At 35.0% G+C, this 20334-nt stretch overlaps 1 protein-coding gene and 1 pseudogene across 2 annotated transcripts in view; one reads left to right on the forward strand and one right to left on the reverse strand.

Moving 5' to 3' along the window:
• Positions 1-557: 557 nt before the first annotated feature.
• Positions 558-20334, reverse strand: part of KIF27 (kinesin family member 27) — a 102683-nt gene continuing 82906 nt past the window's right edge. For both annotated transcript variants that reach the window (XM_037851148.1, XM_037851147.1), the window contains 2 exons: positions 20075-20239; positions 558-3793 (listed from right to left, as the gene is read on the reverse strand). In XM_037851148.1, coding sequence (XP_037707076.1) covers positions 3309-3793; positions 20075-20239 — 650 coding nt within the window. In that variant the 3' untranslated portion in view covers positions 558-3308. The remainder of the gene's footprint in view (positions 3794-20074; positions 20240-20334) is intronic.
• On the forward strand, positions 5777-7576 carry LOC119505050 (annotated as a pseudogene).

Consider the following 20334-nt stretch of genomic DNA (forward strand, 5'->3'; position numbering starts at 1 on the left):
ATAACTTTATCTACGTGATGAGTGTTTCTTAAAAATCCAGTGAAGTTGAGAGAGAAATTGTGGATATCAGTGACGTTCTACTTAAACTTTCAGATACTGTTACCACTATCATTTTTAAAACTCACAAATATGTGCCTAAGGAAATAACTGAGAGACCAAAACCTGCCATACTTGCATTAAATGTATAACATCTGACTACATCCATTCAGGGTAGTGGGAACTGGGATAAAGAAGCAACCCGGGGCCCATGAATCTGTCCTTCCATAGATCTTTGGTCCCACAGGCCTCCCATAGTGTGAGTACCATGTAGCACCATGATCCTAGTATTTAAAGATACTATTTCTCATACAACATAACTCTAAATGAAAGCTGCTACTGCATCATCTATACAGTAGTGGGTTAGTTATATATGTTTATTACGAGATTCTTTTTTTTTTTTTTTTTTTTTTACTTTATGTGGCCTATAGAAATGAACCCCACTAAGGATCTCACTCCATTATAATTCATTCTGACTTGGTATAAGATCTTTTTATTTTCATATAAGGCACCCATTCTCAAATAAGAATTCATCACTTTATTGACCTTGATATATAAATATATAAACAATATAAACAAGGCACTGGTTAGTGGCAATAAAATCCTTATTACTGAAGATCTTATGTATTTTTGCTAACTACTTGGACCCTGAATTCATGAAGATATGACTAACTGAGGGACAAAAAAAGACATTAACACAAGAAAACATTAAAGCACAAAAGCACCTTAATCAATGTTCTTACCACCCACGGTTCCCATATTTACAGAATTCTCTGTTATTTAAACACTCTAGAATTAGGGAAGGAACTAGTACTTTACAGAGGCAAATTATTTTTCCTTTCAAAAGCTGTTACAGGTGAAGTGAAAAAGAATTTAACAGAAAAAAAACATTTTATACACATGCAAAAAGGCAAACACAATGACAAAATATGTAGAGTAAGGAAAGCATGTGAAAAAGAGAGTAAAATCTATTATTAGCATATGTAAGGAAATCATTTTACTACCCTTGGGAGAGGTGCTTTACTTTTTCTTAACTTTGTGAGGACGCTGCCTAAATCAGAATGCCCAGAGGTTCACTTCAAAAATATATTATTCAACACATTATATGTGTACACATGTATGTGTGAAATCTATCACAGCATATGAAGGATATATATATATGCTTAACTAAAAGCAAGAAAAAAATAGCACCTTTGTTATTTAGACTCCAGTTCACATTTACATTATCAAATCTAGTCAGTGTTCACATATTTTTTTTGCTTTGTTTAGGGAATTGGACTTCAGTAAAAATGTTTACATTTCCACAGGTTAAAAAAAAAAAAAGTGGGCCAACAGGATTCCAGCGACAGAATACATTCTTATATGAGTATTTCTAAAATCAAGGCATAGTACATTACTTAATCTACAGGGAATTTAAAATTAGAACCTTCATTAATAAATATATTTATTAATAAATATATAATCACTGTGCTTTGTTAAAGGCACTTGCCTTTTGCCATGATATTTACACCATACAAACCAAGGCAAGGAGAGGAAGAACAGAAGAAAACCCAAGTCTGACTTCAAATAGTACCTATTAATAAAATTCCAAGTTAGTTTGTGAATAAATTGTTTAAACTTAGGAAGCAGTTCCTCAATGGACCAATGTTATAAATTGTGATTAAGTTCCCAGGTAAGTCCATCGAAGTCTACTTAACCCATAATTTAAATGAATTTTTTTTATACTCTGCTTAAGAGAGAAACTATTCACCAATTTGGAAAGCTTGGGGTTTTTGCTCTAAGGACTGGGTTTTAGCAATGGGACCAAGATCCCTGCTCCCCAGGGTCTAGAAAGTAGAAAAAGAGAGCCATAAGTCTTTAAGCACTGGGGTGATAGTTTAGGTCTGAGGTGAGGTGATCAGGGTCAGTGGAGTAAAGGAAATAACAAAAGAAAAAAAAAAATTAGTAGCAGCCTTAGATAAGAAAAAAAAAAGGGTTCAGCAGGGAAGAGGATGACTCTAATTATGTAAGCATCTGTAAGTCAGGGGTTTTTTACTACTCCCCCCACCCAAACATTAGAGTTAAGTACTCAACTTTGGCTTACAAATGACAGTTTGCAAAGGTAACAGTACCAGAGTTTTGAAGGTCATTATAATGGAATGTTATCTGTGATTGAAAAATATAGTAAAAAAGTATCCAACTACATTTGGTGGGCAAATCAATGCTTAGTTCTTAATTCCACACCAAAGTGTACATTTGATAACGAAAAACAACAAATAAACTCTTCAAGGAAAATTTTAGTAAAAATTCCATTTGTGTATTTACAGCATCAGTGTAGTTTGGCCTAACTGTTTGCAAATGGGCCACAGTGACTAAGCAGGTTATAGAGAAGAACAAATCTCAGGGTTAAGCCAGGCAGAGTATTAGCTGAAGATCCTCTGGCTATATTTCAAGCTCCACTGGTATACTGCACACCAGATCATGTCACAACCAAGGTTCTTTCCCTTAACTGTTAAAATGCTTTAGTGTTATTCTATCATTGTTTCCTGTTCCATCGAACTGCATCCATTCCTCCTTATTTTAATAGAATAATAGATATGTGAGTACAAGAGCGATGAGAACTTACATTCTATTTTTTTAAAAATGTCAGAAAAAGGGAAGAGGCCATATTTAAAGTCAAGACTGACCACTCAACTTCTGTGGGCTCTGAGGACCTTAAACCTCAATCCAGAAACTTAATTAGCCAGTGGCCTTTGCCCAGAGACTGCGTTTTTGGCACAAATTTTCAACTGAGCCAAAACACATGCACAGCAGGTAACACTTCCTCTGAGACAAGCAGTATTTAACTGGATCTTCTTTTAAGACTAATAAAAATATATTTATATGTGAGAATAATAACATATGAGCATCCTGTAGGACTCTTATAATAAATATAATATTATATAATAATATACTTTTGACGGATCTTTTAGTATATTGTTCTAATCACAGCAGTTTTGTGCTTCAGAGATGCCTGGAAAAAATGTGAAACAAACTTATAAGTGGAAATATTTAAACATTATCAACTGTTGGAAAAAAATGTTTCTTTAATTAGTATGGAAATATAAATTAAAACTCTCCAAATACACTATAGAAGACATATACATCTATAGTATGCAAAAGGACTATGAATTCCTTCCCTTCTTCTTCTATCCTGAGGGAAGAGCTAATGAGCTTAAGCTTTAATTTTTAACAGATTAGAAAAATGAATTATTTTACATATCTACTAAGTAAAAAATGCTATCATTAAATGCCTAAGTTCTTAAGTCACTTGGTTTTCTAGACACTTCAATGGAATCAGCAGTCATTGATCCAACCCCAACTGCAAGACTGGAACGTCGTAATGACAGTTCCAAGGCAGAAATCTGACGTAACTCTTTGCGACACAACTTTACAGGTGTGACACCATGAAGTTGTCCAACATTTCCCACTGGCTGAATTTGGGGTGATGGTCGACTGTGAGATTTTGTAACCTGATTTTCCTCTGTTTCTGTTTTATCTTCATTACTTAACAAATGCCCACTAGTGGGTGCTAGAGAGCTATAAATTGGAGGTAATTCTGGGACATCTTCCCAAAGCTTCGGTGGATTCGGTTGTGTCCTTAAACTGCTTGCTGAACTGTCTACTTCTCTCTCTCTTCCACTTAATTTCATATTTTCAGTTCTGGATGCCCATTTTAATTCTTCAGAAAGCATGCCTGCTTCTTCTGGGTTCGGGACTCTATCTCCAGCATCATGATCTAAAAATAATCCAAAAAGCAAAAGCAGTAGAGATTATTTCCTCAAAATTAGGTATTTCAAAATTAGGTAATCACAGTATCCTAACATAACTACATTACTATTGCCTAGTATAAATGATGTCTTCCAGCTTCTTTTGTTAAATGACTTTTTCTATACCAATAGAAGTATGATTACAAATCATTTTTATTTCACTTATAGGCATCTTCCATGTGAGTAACTCAAGATTTGAATTCATAGAACAAAGTTGAGAAACAGTCTTCTAGGGATTTTGGTGCTCCCTGGAAACACAGGAATTCCTTGGGCCTCTCAGATACCTCTCCATGGCTAACCTCCACTGGGCTTGCCACTAGTGAATCACATTCCAAATCCTGGCCCAGAGTGAATGAAGCCAGTGTTGGAGAACATTGGCTCTGTTTTTTATTGCCAGGGAACCTTCTGGGACTTGACATTATGTGGGTCAAAATCTGGTCTTGGCTGGCATTCCCAGCCAACTGGGTTCTGATGTCTTAATGTACTCCCGAGTGCTCTCCACAACTTCTACCATCAAAACAGAGAAGAGAGCATGTCTCCTCAGTGGGGGATACCCCAATGAATGAGTGATTCAGGGTAAGTGAAGAGATAAAAACATCAGGTTCTCAAGTCATAAGATCATCTAAATATCAAAGACAAAATGTGCTTAAGTGAAAGTCCATGCAGGTACTAGATCTTGGTGCCAACTTTAACATATGATACTGCATGCTTAGTAATTTATAATCCTACAAAGATTACGTTTAAAACAGAGATTGCACATTGGCTTCTCTCAAGGCAAATCTGGCCCACACACATTTTACTTGACCCAAAACTTAAATAATGGAAAGTTTCATATAAAAATCTAGATTTACAGCTTTTCTTGAAAAACTGTCTAGCTCACAATAAGCAGCCAGGGCAGAACTGCCCATCCAGACAACTGCTGCAGTCCCCACCACTCACTTTGGCTTCCTTGGTGCCTTTAGACATTTTAGTTTGAGACCCCTGGTTTACAACTTAAACGATTTTCTACTTTTTAAAATTATCTCAACAACAAAAAGCTCAAAGTAGCAAATAACACAGATGCTCACATGGAACTAGAGCAGATACTCACAAAGTTGAATATGGACAGTGGCTCCCAAACTTTGCTGCACATTAGTCACCAGAGCTTTTAAAAATCCTGATGCCTGGGTCACAGTGTCTGGGGGAGGAAGCCAAGCAGCTAACTTTTTAAAAGTTCATATATGAAAGTGGAAAGATGAGCTCACTGGAGAGGCTCACTTCCATGGAATAAAAGCCTACTTGGATTCTTCATGAAAGAATGTTTCTGTCTTCTAGGGATCTCTGTTCTGCATGGTGCGCTTTAAGAAAGCCAAACCTAACATGTTGAAAGGGCCCCTGCCCATACCATATAAGCAGCTTCTGAGATTTCTTCCTTGATGTGGGTGAAAGATACTTGGACCTACAAGGGTTGAGTTTAAAAAGTCTTGCTGATCTCTTCTTTCCCATTGTTCCCCATATACAACTGAGCCTGCTTTTTTTTGAAAAAACCCCTATTAAGAACTCCTAGCTGATTAATGGTAGAATTTTAATCTAAAATTAAATTACATTCTACATCAGTTAATAGTTCAGATGTTATGAATAAAGGGAGGTTTGTGATCTCTCCCTGGTATTTATATTAAACGTGCACGTTTCATATCTATATGCATGCACATTTCATTTATACACACTCACAAAATTATGTGCCAGAACTGTTCTGGCACTGGTTGTCTGAAGGTGAATACGACAGGGCTTCAGCACTAACAGAGCATCACAATCCCTAGAAAAGCACAGAGAGGCTAATGTTCCTAGTACCATGTGATTTAAGTGCTATAAACAAACAAATGTAGAAAGTTCCTCAGGCAACTAGAGAGTTGGAAACCTTTGGTCATGGATCTGAAAGGATGAAAAAATTTTATAGCTAGGAAAGGCAAGGCATGGCAGACAAAAGAAATATCTCGTACAGAGGTACAGAGGACTTTGAAAGGATTTATCCCTAGATGTGGAAGGAATCTAGGGTGGTGGAGAGGGAAAATGAGAGGAAGATAGGCAAACAGGTAAGAATATGGGAAGGCAGGATGGTTTAGAGGGGAAAAAATACACTGAGTTTGTAGATTTAAATTCTAATCCTGGCTCTAACTGTAATTAACTGGATTCACAGAGAAAATTACTTCATGTCTGTGGGCCCTTTTCCATCATCTTTAAACTGAGAAAACTGTATTACTTGATGTCTTGCAGCCAAGAGAGTATTACATATTTTAGGTATTATATCTATTTAGGCATCTTTTATCTAAGACATTTTAAACTAATTATGGACCTTAATTATTAATACCTAACTACTCTACTATTCAGTCAGAAAAATCCAAGAATTCTTTCTCCTTAAAAATCATGGACCATAACTGCTATTCCATTCTACTTTATTTGCTTTAAGTGATAGAGAGCAACATCAAATGACAAAAAAACAAAACAAAACCAAAAAAAAAAAAAACCCACACAAAACATTTGTAGAAACGCTGTCTGAATCTTAAGGTCAATCAAAAGCAAATGAAATATTAACTGAAAAATGTTTGTTAGCCATGCAAATATGAGGTTTTCTGCAGAATTTAGCCTTCATAAGTAAGAAAAGGATTAAAAAGAGAGTAGAAAAAAAAACAAGAGACCCTTTTCAACAGGGTTCTGAATCTGAAGTCCCAGTAGTTTGCTTTGCCTAAATGTCTTCATACCTTTTGATAGTATTTAGCCTATTAAATGAGTCAATTTCAGAAAATAACTTATAATATACACACACCTAACTGAGTGCAAGTCGTTACAGTGGCAAAATGGATGAATTTGATCACTTAAGATATCTTCCAGCCCTGTGCTTTTTGGACAATGCTTTTATGCAGAGTTCTCTGTTATACTAAAGAGAGATGATTCCAAGGACTTACCACCTCTGAAGATGAGGTGCAATCTAGCAAGAGCATGAATTTTTCCTAATGTTAATTAGTCCAAAGGTACTGACTTGGAAGTCCAAATCACTGGAAAGATATATGAATCAACCATGTAATTGCTTTTTAATGATACTGAGGGGAAAACACTGACTCTAATATCACAGATATCATATAACATAAAAGACTTAAACAAATTTGTACCCTAATTACTGCTAAAGAGCCGCTATGCTATATGAAGAAGACAATCTGATTATTCTCTCTCTTTAAAAGTCACGGAACTGGGCTTGCCTTCTCCCACCATTATTTGCTGTCTTTTTGTCCAACCTGGTCCTGGCACAGTGGCTCCCACAAAGAAGGATGGCGAGAAGAAGGGCCATTCTGCCATTACCAAGATGGCAACCGGGGAGTACACCATCAACATTCACAAGCACATCCATGGAAAGGGCTTCAAGAGCACTCAGAGAGATCCAGAAATTTGCCATTAAGGAGACGGGAGCACCAGATCTGTGTACTGACACCAGGGGCAACAAAGCCATCTGGTCCAAAGGAATGAGGAATGTCCCATACTGTATCCATGTACAGTTGTCCAGAAAACGTAGAGAGGATGAAGGTCCACCAAACAAGGTCTACACGCTGGTCACCTATGTACCTATCACCACTTCAAAAATCTACAGAAAGTCAATGTGGTTGGACACTAATAACTGATTATTAAATACAGTTATAAAATAACTGCCCCCCCCACCAAAGAAAAAGTTATGGACTTGAACATTTTATTCTGACTTAGTTGCCTTAAATAATGGAGAGCAACCAAGAAAATGGAATTGACTAATGGGTAGGGAGTTAGCAATAGTTCCTTTCTTCTAAGTAGGAAACTCTGACTCCAAATGTGTAATATCAATATGTCTAATAAATTATATTTACATTGTCTATCAACAGATGGTACTCAGTTGTAAAAACCAAACTAAAAAACTGGTATACTTTTATCAGAAAGATGTATATAATCTTTTCCCGTTTTATTGTGGCTTCTAGGAAGCTCAGGACTACATTTAACTTTATTAATATAAGGTTCTAATGTAGTTATTTTTCCTCTGCATAATAAAAATAGGTATCATTTACAGAGGTCCTACTATGGCATGCTTTATATGTGAAGTTGAAAATATTACCTCATGTCTATCTTTTGAATTTATTTCTTTGTTTTTAACTGCTATTGTATATGTTTTCTATAAACTGCATAAATATTTTTTGAAAGCAGGCACATTGTACATTTAAAAATAAAGTGTTAAAATATAATTTAAAATTCAGTCATCCAACAAATATTTGCTGAATCTCTCTGATGTGCCAGGCCCTCTGCTGGGTGCTTCTATCTACATGATTTCACTTAATTCTTACATTGACCTTCCTGGTAGATAGTATTGGACTCCCCCACTTTACAATTGAAGGAACAGGCTAGAGAAAAGGTAAATTCATCTAAGGTCACACAGCTAGTAAAAGAAAATCTTGGGATTCCAACCCAGATCTTTTGACTCTAGTAACCTCACATATAGTTTATGATAGTGTTTTAAAGTGATACAAGGATAGTTTTAAATACTTAAACAAGTGGATTCACCACATGTTCATATTAACTGATTAAATCTTCAAAAAATATGTTATAAAACAGACAGATGCACCACAGCAGAGATGTGACCAAGAAGCAGCAGAGATATTGTAGTCAAAAGATTAGTATTATGGCCATTGGAAAATTCCAGAACTACAAAGAAGATAAATATAAGTCAGGTATGAAGACAATGAAAAGACTAATATAAAAAACCAATTAACTGAATAAACAAGACAGTTACATATTAACTATGATTTGATTATTAGATATATTAGACATTTTAGGGAACTCAGAATTTGATATATTCAAATTGTTACATTTTATAATTCAAACAAACCTTGTTTAGTGTCATTATTTTAGAGTATCATTTTGAGATATGATGATACAGTGAATGCTATATTCCCTAATATAATTGTAACTGTACTTTTTTTTTAAAGTATGGGGAAAACATTAAAAAGAAGTATGCTAAAACATTAGTTGCAGATAGGATTATAGATGATATTCTTTTCAGTATTTTCAAAATTTTCTGTAATGACTATATGCTTTATGGCCAAAAATATATATATATTTAAAATGTATCTAGGTAGAATAACAAATAGATGAAACAGTATCTCCAACATTATTATCAAGACTAGACTCCCAAGTAAATTGATCAATTAAATGTTATCCTAATTTTACAGATGTACAAGATCATTTAACTTTGTTGCCTTTTGCTTTGTTTTAGCTTATTATGTTTATTTTGTTAAAGAGTAGGCCTCATGAGGACTCTTAAACCTATATACCACCATACCACATTGTCATTTTAAAAGAGATGTCAAGTAGACTCAGTGATATAAACATGGGCCATTTAAAATTAGATATCTAGTTCCAGATATCACAAATTGAAAGTGGATTTTTTAGAAAAAATGATTAAATGGTCTTACGCTGTTTTCCATTTCTTACATAATACCTGCTTACTTTAAATTTTTTAAATTATTTTTTTTATTAGATAAATAGTAGGTTTACAGAAAAATTATGCAGAAAAAAAGTTCTCACATGCCCCATTTTGGTTTGTTAAAGCTGCTGGAATGCAATATACCAGAAATGAATTGGCTTTTACAATGGGATTTATTAGTTCACAAATTTACAGTTTTAAGGCCATGAAAAGGTCCCAATCAAGGCATCAATAGGGCGATATCTTCTCAGAAGAAAGGCCAATGGCATCTGGGGTTCCTCTGTCACATGGAAAGACACATGGTCAGAGTCTGCTGGGCCTTTCCTGGAGTTAGCTTCTCGTTTCTGTTGCTTTCTCCAAAATGTCTCTGGGCTTCTGTCTTAGCTTCTCTCTCTCAGTTCCTGTGTGTCCTTGCTTGTTCCTCCCAGGGTGTTTCTCTCTAAGCGTCTCAGGGTCCTCTCTTAGCTTCTCCGGGGCAAACTCTGGGCTTTATCTCTTAGCTTAGCATCTCCAAACTTCTTTCTGTCTGCATCTTCAAGCATCTGTGTCTGTGTCGGCTCTTGAGCTCTCCCTGAGCTCTCTTAAGGACTCCAGTAAACTAATTAAGACGTACCTTGAATGGGCAGGGTCACATCTCCATGGAAACAACCCAATCAAAAGATCCCATCCACAACAGGTGTGCCCCCACAAAAGTGGATTAAAAGAATATGGTCTTAAAAGGGGGATGTGAAAGGAAATGAAATAAGCTTCAGTGGCAGAGAGAATCCAAAAGGAGCCGAGAGGTCACTCTGGTGGGCACTCTTACGCACACTTTAGACAACCCTTTTTAGGTTCTAAAGAATTGGGGTAGCTGGTGGTGGATACCTGAAACTATCAAACTACAACCCAGAACCCATGAATCTCGAAGACAGTTGTATAAAAATGTAGCTTATGAGGGGTGACAAGGGGATTGGGAAAGCCATAAGGACCACACTCCACTTTGTCTAGTTTATGGATGGATGAGTAGAAAAATAGGGGAAGGAAACAAACAGACAAAGGTACCACTGTTCTTTTTTACTTCAATTGCTCTTTTTCACTCTAATTATTATTCTTGTTATTAACGTGTGTGTGCTAATGAAGGTGTCAGGGATTGATTTGGGTGATGAATGTACAACTATGTAATGGTACTGTGAACAATCGAAAGTACGATTTGTTTTGTATGACTGCGTGGTATATGAATATATCTCAATAAAATGAAGATTAAAAAAAAAAAAAAGCATAATGCTAAGCAAAATAAGCCAGGCACAAAAAGAGAGATATTGTATGTTACCACTAATGTGAATTCTGTGAAAAATGTACAATGTTTTATACTGTAGAATGTAGGGGACCTAGAGATACCAATTAGTGGAGGGGGAATGATAATCTAATAAGAACAGATAAACTATGGAGGGTAATCTCAATGTTATGGGAATGCTCAGGAATGATTATGGTTTGTAAACTTTCTTGGATATAGGAAGATCATGTTGGAAGCAACAGAGTTATTTTAGGTTTTTTTTTTCTCTTATTCCTTTGTTTTCTTAGGGGTTGTTAATTTTCTTGGGGTATGGTAGGAACATGTTGGAAGCAATGTAGTTATTTTAGATTATTTGTTTTTCTTACTCCTCTGTTTGGACATGGTTTATTAATTTTCTTGGGGTATGGTAGGAACATATTGGAAGCAAAGTAGTTATTTTAGGTTATTTGTTTTCCTTAATCCATTGCTTTGTTTGAAATGTTGTGGGGTTTTTTTGGTTGTTGTTTGCCTGTTTGTTTTTAATTTTTTGATAAACAAAGTTAAAAATTGAAAAAAAATCAGTAGAAAATGGGAGTAAAAACTAATGACAAATAGGGTGGGATGGGGGCATGGTTTGGGTATTCTCTTTCACTTTTATTTTTTATTCTTATTCTGATTCTTTCTGATGTAAGGAAAATGTTCAGAAATAGATTGTGGTGATGAACGCATAACTATATGATCATACTGTGAACAGTTGATTGTATACCATGGATGACTGTATGGTTTGTGAATATATTTCAATAAAACTGAATTAAAAAAAAAAAAAAAAAAGAATATGGTCTTTAATGGGGTACATAACCAATTCAAACCAGCACACTCCCCAAGCACACACAATTTTCTGTTAACACTTCATATTAGTATAGTAACTTTGTTGTAATTGCTGAAACAATATTGTTATAATTATACTATTGATTATAATTATACTATTGATTATAGTACATAGTTTACATTAGGGTTCACTATGTTGTACAGTCTCTGGTTTTTGTTGTTTTTCTTTTTAAATTTTTATTCTAATAACATATATGCCTCCTGAAGTTTCCCCTTTTAACCACATTGAATATATAACTTCAGTAGTGTTAATTACATTCACAATGTTGTACTACCATTATCCATTACCAAGACTTTTCCATCACCCCAAAGAGAAACTCTGTACCAATTAAGTATTAACTCCCCATTCCCTATCCAACCCAGGCCACTGGTAACCTGTATTCAAGTTTCTGACTCAATGAATTTGCTTTTTCTAGTTATTTCATATCAGTGAGATCATAAAATATTTGTCCTCTTCTTTCTGGATTATTTCATTCAACATGATGTTCTTTACATTTCATCCATGTTGTGGTATGTATTAGAACTTCATTGCTTTTGGTGACTGAATAATATTCCATCATGTGTATATACCCCTCATCTCTTGATGGACATGTGGTTTGCTTTCATCTTTTAGCAATTGTGAATAATGCCACTATGAAAATCATTGTGCAAATATCTGTTCAAGTACTTGTCTTCAATTATTTTGTTATATACCTAGCAGTGGATTGCTAGGTCATATGAAGATACTCAGCTTTCTGAGGAACAGCCAAACTCTACTCCACAGCAGCTGCACCATTTTACATTCCCAAAAACAATGAACAAGTATGTCTCGTTCGTTGTTCAAAATATTTCTCCATATTCTTTCTAACACTTATTTTCCATTTTGTTAATAGAAGCTGTTCTAGTGAGTGTGAAATGTTATATCATTGGTTTTGATTTGCATTTCCCTAATGGCTAATGATGTTGAGCATTTTTTCACGTACCCATTGGCCATTTGTATATCTTCTTTGGAAAAACATCTATTCAAGTCTTTTACAAGCCTTTTTATTATTGAGTTTTTGGATTTCTTTAGATAATCTGGATAATAAACCCTTTTTCGGTATGTGGTTTCCAAATATTTTCTCCTATTCTATAGATTATGCTTTTACTTTCAGGATGAGGTCCTTTGATGCATAAATGTTTTAAATTTTGACAAAGTCCCATTTATCAATTTTTTTCTTTTGTTGCTTATGTTTTTTGCTGTGAAGTCTAAAAAACCATTGCCTAACACCAGGTCCTGAAGATGCTTGCCTATGTTTTCTTCTAGTAGTTTTTAAAATTTTGGTTCTTATATTTCGTTCTTTGATCTATTTTGAGTTAATTTTTGTACATGCTTGGAGATAGGGCTCCATCTTCATTCATTTGCATATGGATATCGAGTTTCCCACAACCATTTGTTGAAGAGACTATTTTCTCCCAAGTGAAAGGACTTGTCAAAAATCATTTGGTCATAGATGTGAGGGTTTATTTCTGAACTGTCAATTTAATTACATTGGAATACATGCCTGTCCTTGTGCCAGTACCATGCTGTTTTGATTTTCGTAGCTTTGTAATAAGTTTTAAAATTGGGATGTGTGAGTCTTCCACTTTTGTGGAAGATGGCTTTGGCAATTCAGAGCCCCTTGCCTTCTATATAAATTTGAAGATTGGCTTTTCCATTTCTGCGAAAAAAATCTTTTGGAATTTTTATTGGGATTGTATTGAATCTGTAAATTGCTCTAGGTAGAACTGGCATCTTAACAATATTTAGTCTTCCAATACATGAATACAGAATGCCCTTCCATTTATTTTGGTATTCTTTGGTTTCTTTCAGCAAAGTTTTATAGTTTTCCATGTACAAGTTCTTTACAACGTTGGTTAAATTTATTCCTAAATATCTGATTCTTTTAGTTACTGTTGTAAATGGCTTTCTCCCCTTGATTTCCTCTTCAGATTGCTCATTACTAATGTATAGAAACACCACTGATTTTCGTGTTTTGACCTTGAATCCTGCCACTTTGCTAAATTCATTTATTATTAGTTCTATAGTAGCTTTATATGCACTTTTGAGAATTTTCTCTGAATAAGATCATGTCCTCTACAAATAGGGAAAGTTTTACTTCTTTCTTTCCAATTCGGATGGTTTTATTTCTTTTTCTTGCTTAAGTTCTGTGACTAGAACTTCCGCTATGTTGCTGAATAACAATAGTGACAGTGGGGATCCTTGTCGTGTTCCTGATCTTAGAGGGAAACTTTCAGGCTTTCACCAATAAGTATGATGTTAGCTGTGGGTTTTTCATATATGTCCTTTATCATGTTGAGAAAGTTTCCTTCTATTCCTAGTTTTCGAAGTGTTTTTATCAAGAAGTGGTGCTGGATTTTATCCAATGCCTTTTCTTTGTCAATTGAGATGATCATGCTGGGTTATTATTTTTGTTTGTTTGTTTTTTGTTTTGTTTATTGGTTTTTTTTGTTTTTGCTTTTGTTTTTGGCTTTCATTCTATTAATGTGGTATATTACATTAATTGATTTTCTTATGTTGCAGCCTTGTATACCTGGAATAAATCTCATTGTCTTGAGGATTTTTGCATCTATATTCAAAAGGGATTTGGGTCTGTAATTTTCTTCTCTGTGGTAATCTTTATCTGGTTTCAGTATTATTAAGGTGTTGATGGCCTCACAGAAGTAGTTAGGTAGTGTTCCCTCCTCTTCAATTTTTTTGAAGAGTTTGAAAAGGATGACTGTTAATTCTTCTTGGAATGTTTGGTAAAACTCACTAGCAAAGACATCTGGTCCTGCCTGGGCTTTTCTTTGTTGGGAGGTTTTGGATTACTGATTCAATCTCTTGTTATTGGTCTGTTGATATCTTCTGTTTCTTCTTGAGTTGGTGCAGGTAGTTAGGGTGTTTCTAGAAATTTGTCCATTTCATCTAAGCCATCTAACTTGTGGGCAAACGGTTGCTCACAGTATCCTCACAATCCTTTTTATCTCTGTGGGATCAGTAGTAATGCCCCTGTTTCATTTCTGATTATATTTGTGCCCTCTCTCTTTTGTTCTTTGTCAGTTTAGCTAGAGGTATGTCAATTTTACTCATCTCTATTGTTTTTTAATTCTCCATTTCATTTATTTCTGCTGTAACCTTTCTGTTGTAACCTTCCTTCTCCTTGCTTTCAGTTTAGTTTGCTCTTCTTTTCCTAGATTCTCCAGTTGTGACGTTAGGTCTTTGATTTGAGATCTTCATTTTTAATGTAAGCATTTAGAGCTATAAATTTGCCTCAGCACTGCTTTTGCTGCAGCCCATACGTTTTGGTACGTTGTGTTTTCATTTTCATTTGCCTTACGATATTTCCTAATTTACCTTGTGATTTCTTCTTCAACCCATTGTTTAAGAGTGCATTGTTTCAATTTCCACATATTTTGGAAATTTCAAGTTTTGTCTCGTTACTGATTTCTAGATTCCTTCCACTGGGGTTGGAGAAGATACATTATATGATTTCAGTTTTTTTAAATGAGATTTGTTTTGTGACCTAAAATATGGCCTATTTTGGAGAATGACACGTGCACTAGAGAAGAATGTATTTTCTGCTGTTGTTGGGTGTTCTGTAGATGCGTGATAGGTCTAATGGTTTATAGTACCATTCAAGTCTTCTATTTCCTTATTGCTCTTCTATCTAAATGTTCTGTCCACTATTGAAAGTAGTATATTAAAGTCTCCTACTATTAATCTGGAACCATCTATTTCTCCCTTTACATCTGTCCATTTTTGCTTCATATATCTTGGCACTCTGACATTCGGTGCATATATTTATAATTGTTATGTCTTCTTGTTGAATTGACCCCTTTATCAGTATAGGGTGACTTCTTTGTCCCTTGTAACATTTTTTGACTTAAAATCTCTTTTATCTTATAGTAGTATAGCTACCTCAGCTCTCTTTTGGTTACTATTTGCTTGGTAATTTTTTTTTTTTCCCATTCCTTTTACTTTCAGCCTACTTGTGTCTTAGAATTTAAAGTAAGTCATTTATGAACAGCGAATAGTTGGGTTGGGCTTTTTTATCTAATCTGCCATTTGACTCTAGAGTATAATCCATTTACACTTCAAGTAACTACTGATAATCAGCTCTTTCTTTTGCCATTTTGCTTTTTTTTTTTTGAAAGCCTTATATCTTCTTTGTCCCTCTATTCTTCTATTAATGCCTACTTTCATATTTATTTATTGTAGGGTACCATTTTGAGTCCCTTCTTGTTTCTTTCTGTATATATTTTTCAGATATTTTCTTTATGGTTACCAGGGGCTAACATCCTAAATCTACAATAATCACATATGATTTCATACCAACTCAATTTCAATAGTATACACTACACTGTACCTATACCCTTCTATCTCCCCACTTTTTTCTTGTACTTCTTACATATTATATATATATATATATATATATATGTTGTATGTTCAAAATCATAGATTTATCATTACTTTTTATGCATTTGCATTTAGAACCTGTAAGAAGCAGAAAGTAGAGTTTTCTCAAGAAAAAAACAATACAATAGTACTTGCATTTATAATTACCCATATAGTTACCTTTACTAGAGGTTTTAATTTTCTTTATGCCACTTCAGTCCACTGTCTATAGTGTCCTTTCCTTTCAGTCTGAAGAACTCCCTTTAGTATTGCTTGTAGGAAAGGTTCAGTGATGTACTTCTTCAGTTTTTGTTTCTATGCAAATGTCTTAATCTTTCCCTCATTTTTGAAAAACAGTTTCACCAGATATAAAATTCTGGGATGGCAATTATTTTCCTTCAGCAATTTATTTCATCCCACTGTCTTACTGCCTCCATGGTTTCTGATGAGAAATCAGCACTTAGTCTTGAGACTTCCTTGAACATTAATACGCTTTCTCTTGCAGCTTTCAGAACTCTTTCCTCTTCCTTTGCATTTGACAATTTGACTATTATGTGTCTGGGTTTGGTTTCCTTCAAGTTTATCCTGTTTGGGGTTGTTGGGCTTCTTGAATGTATATATTCATGTCTTTTGTTAAATTTAGGAAGTTTTCTGCCATTATTTCTTTGACTATTTCTTCTACCCCTTTCTCTCTTCTTCTCTTGGGACTCCCATAATGTGTATACTGTATGCTTGATTGGTTGTCCCACAGGTCTCTAAGGCTCTGTTCACTTTTTTCTTTTTTTTTTCCCTTTCTGCTCCTCAGGCTGAACATTTCAATTATCTTGTCTTTCAGCTCACTTATTCTTTATTTGCCATCTCCAATCTCCTACTGAAACTCTAGGGATTTTTTTTTTTTAATTTCTGTTACTGTGATTTTCTGTTCAGTTCCTTTTTAAAATTTCTGTCTTTTTATTGAGAGTCTCATATTGTTCATATGTCATTTTCCTGATATCTTTCAGTTCTTTCTCCTTGTTTTCCTTTAACTCCTTGTACATATTGAGGATAATTTTTTTTTTTTTGCCTTTTTTAAAACTAAATTCCATTTTACTGAGATAGATTCACAACCATGGTGTACAATCAACTGTTCATAGTACCATCATATAGTTGTGCATTCATCTTCCCAATCTATTTTTGAACATTTTCCTTATACCAGAAAGAATAAGAATAAGAATAAAAAGTAAAAGTAAAAAAGAACACCCAAATCATCCCCCCCCCATTCCACCCTATTTGTCCTTTACTATTCTCCCCATTTTCCTACTCATCCATCCATACACTGGATAAAGGTAGTGTGATCCACAAGGTTTTCACAATCACACTGTCATCCCTTGTAAGCTACATTGTTACACCATTGTCTTCAAGAGTCAAGTTAGAGTTTGATAGTTTCAGGTATTTACTTCTAGCTATTCCAATACATTAAAATCTAAAAAGGGTTATCTATTTAGTGGGTAAGAATGTCCACCAGAATGACCTCTTGACTTCATTTGAAATCTCTCAGTGAAACTATATTTAGTTTCATTTCGCATCCCCCTTTTGGTCACGAAGACGTTCTCAATCCCACGATGCTGGATCCAGATTCATCCCTGGGAGTCGTATCCTGCATTGCCAGGGAGATTTACACCCCTGGGAGTCAGGTCGCATGTAGAGGGGAGGGCAGTGAGTTTACCTGCCGAGTTGGCTTAGCTAGAGAGAGAGGGCCACATCTGAGCAACAAAGAGATACTCGGGAGAGACTCAGGCACAATTATAAGCAGGTTTTAGCCTCTCCTTTGTAGTAATGACCTTCATAAGGGCAAGCCCCAAGATAGAGTTCTCAGCATACCAAATTGTTAGTCCTCAATGTTTGTGAGAACATAAGCAGCAAGAGGATAATTTTTTAAAAGTCTTTGTCTGCTAAATCCAAACTCTGGTCTTCTTCAATGATGGTTTCTGGATTTTTATCTTGCTACTATTTCCTGTTTTTTTTTTTTTTTGTTATTGTTTGTCTTGTAATCTCTTGTTGCACACTGTACATTTTAATATTTTAATGTATTAACTCTGGGATTTATTCCCTGAGCTGTGTGTTCCTTAAGTTTTTATTCAGCTAGAGAGATATTTCTTTGAGTGCCAAGTGTCTAACAAAGAAATAAACCAGTGCAAATAACACCTTTCAGTCTTTGCAAATAGGTTCTTCCTTGGCTGGTGCTCTCCTTAAGAGTTTAGCCCTCCTATCAAGATCAGCTCGAGGCAAAAGTGAAGTACAGGGTTCTTTATACCTTTTCAGAGCCTGAGTCTTGCCCTGGGCTTATGCTTGCTCATGGCTTTAGGAATTATCCTGCTTACAGGAATTCAAATGTCCCTTCTACTCCCTATGATATAGACTTTTTCCCCTCCTGGATGCTCTATCATTTGTCTTAAAGCAGGTAATCCTTTGCCACAGGCTCCTTTGACTTAATTGTTCTTACACTGCTTTAGCTGCTTTAGCTGTCAGCAAGCTGCTTCTGTCTGCATGACACATTCTGGGAAGATGAGCCAGAAATGAGTTGCCAGGTTCAGTCTTTCAGCCTGCCACCTGAAAGATGGGCACAGACACACAGGCACCCCATTTTGCACATAGAATTTCCTCTGCTCCATCCTGAACAGGGGCAGGAACCCATAATGGTAGCACAGGCTGGCTCTAAAACATGCCTGGGAGGGTGTGGGTGGAGGCCAGCAAGGGTGCCAGGAGCTTCTCTTACTGATTTTTAAGGTCGCATTTTGCTGAGTTGGCACTCACCTAGTTACTACAGCCCTTTAATTTTTCTGGAGTTCTGAGGAAGACAGCTCTGCCAGTTTTTGCTCTTTGTTCAAAGATTCTGTTGGGGGATGGCACCCTAAAGCATCCTACACAATCATCTTGGTTGACTGGGAGTTACCTTTTAATTTTTTACAAGTAGTGTTTCAAGTAAAAGTAAAGTTTTCAAATAAAAGTTCCAGCTTTATATTGCAGGCAATATTTAAAGTAAATTTTTAAATTATATCAGTAAGTACCCCTGTTTAGTCTCTCTCACAGGATTTGTAGGCTTGTATCACATCTTTATCCCAAGACAACTTTTATCCTGTAATACTGGACTGGGAGTCAGAAGACAAGGGACCTGAAACCATGTTCTAATTGCTGTTCTACCCATGAGTCACTTGACCTCTCCATGCTTCAGGTCCCTCAACTAAAAAACGTGTATATAGCAAACACTGGCCTACCTTCAGTATGAGGGTCAAGAGAAACTATTTGTAAAAATATAAATTATAAATATCACAAATATAAGGTACTATTAGAACTTCTGTCTAAAATATTCCTATATTAAATTTAAAACGATGTCAATTCTGATTACATTATATATTCAGCCAAAGTTAATGTTTCTTTTCATTTCACTGGTCTCTGTACATCTTCAAGCAAGTTTCTTTACAGGTATAAAACAGATGTGTTCTTAAAAGGTCATGAAGTCAACTTTAAATAAACCATACTGAAGTTACTAGAAGAATATTTTCCTCACAGGGAGGCTAATTCTTTAATAAAATGTATAATATATTATTTTAGAAATATTGATTCCTCTCTCTTGGTTGGCTTAAAGGAAGGTATATATCTTAATCATAGCAATATATTACTTTCATGGCAGTTTTTACTTTTGCAAAGTGTTTTGTCATGTTTTATTTCATTTAGGAATGTTGTATCATTTATCTATAATTATGCAAGGAAACACCTTTGTCTCAACAAGGGGTTTTATTGTATTTGTGAATTTCCAGAGTTCATGATGTGAAAAAATCTGATTTCTCTGAGCAATATATACAATATTATTTTACCTTTAGTTTATTATTTTGTATTTATTTTAAATATTTTTTTGTGAGACGGTTTAGTTTACTAGAAAATAGGAAAACAACAGTTATCATGTAGTTACTTTAAGGATTAAAGGAGTTATGAAGTACAAAAGTCCCTGGCATATGGTATGCAATCAATAAATGATCTTTTCCTTCACACATCTACCTCTACCCATTCATTCACTTTCCTTGTGATTCTGCCTTATGCTTACACTACGCAACTACTTTTATTTACAGAGAAAGAAACTAAGGCAAAAAGAAGTTAATCCTAAATAGCCCAGTCAATTGGGAAAGACTATGTTACAAGTCAGGCAGTACTTCGCCAAGTGCTAGAGAAAGTGTTAGCATGACATGCAGCACTAAATGTCTTACTATCTGATGGTGCCAGTTGCCGCCGAACTGCTTCCCCCACCAGTTCCTTAAGTTTCTTCTTAAGGTCCCTGCTCGTTTTCTTATAGAAATAAAGATCTTTTTCCAGCTGCTGGATTTTATCTTGATATGTTTTGAAAGTTTCCATAATGCCTTCTCCATCTTGCTCTATAAAATAGAAATTTATTTTTAAAATCAGTTTAAAATAAATTACTCAAATTATGATCTAACATAGGACCCAGACTATACTTAAAGGGTCAGAA

This window comes from Choloepus didactylus, chromosome 10 (genome assembly GCF_015220235.1).
Source record: "Choloepus didactylus isolate mChoDid1 chromosome 10, mChoDid1.pri, whole genome shotgun sequence".
NCBI classification, from domain to species: domain Eukaryota; kingdom Metazoa; phylum Chordata; class Mammalia; order Pilosa; family Megalonychidae; genus Choloepus; species Choloepus didactylus.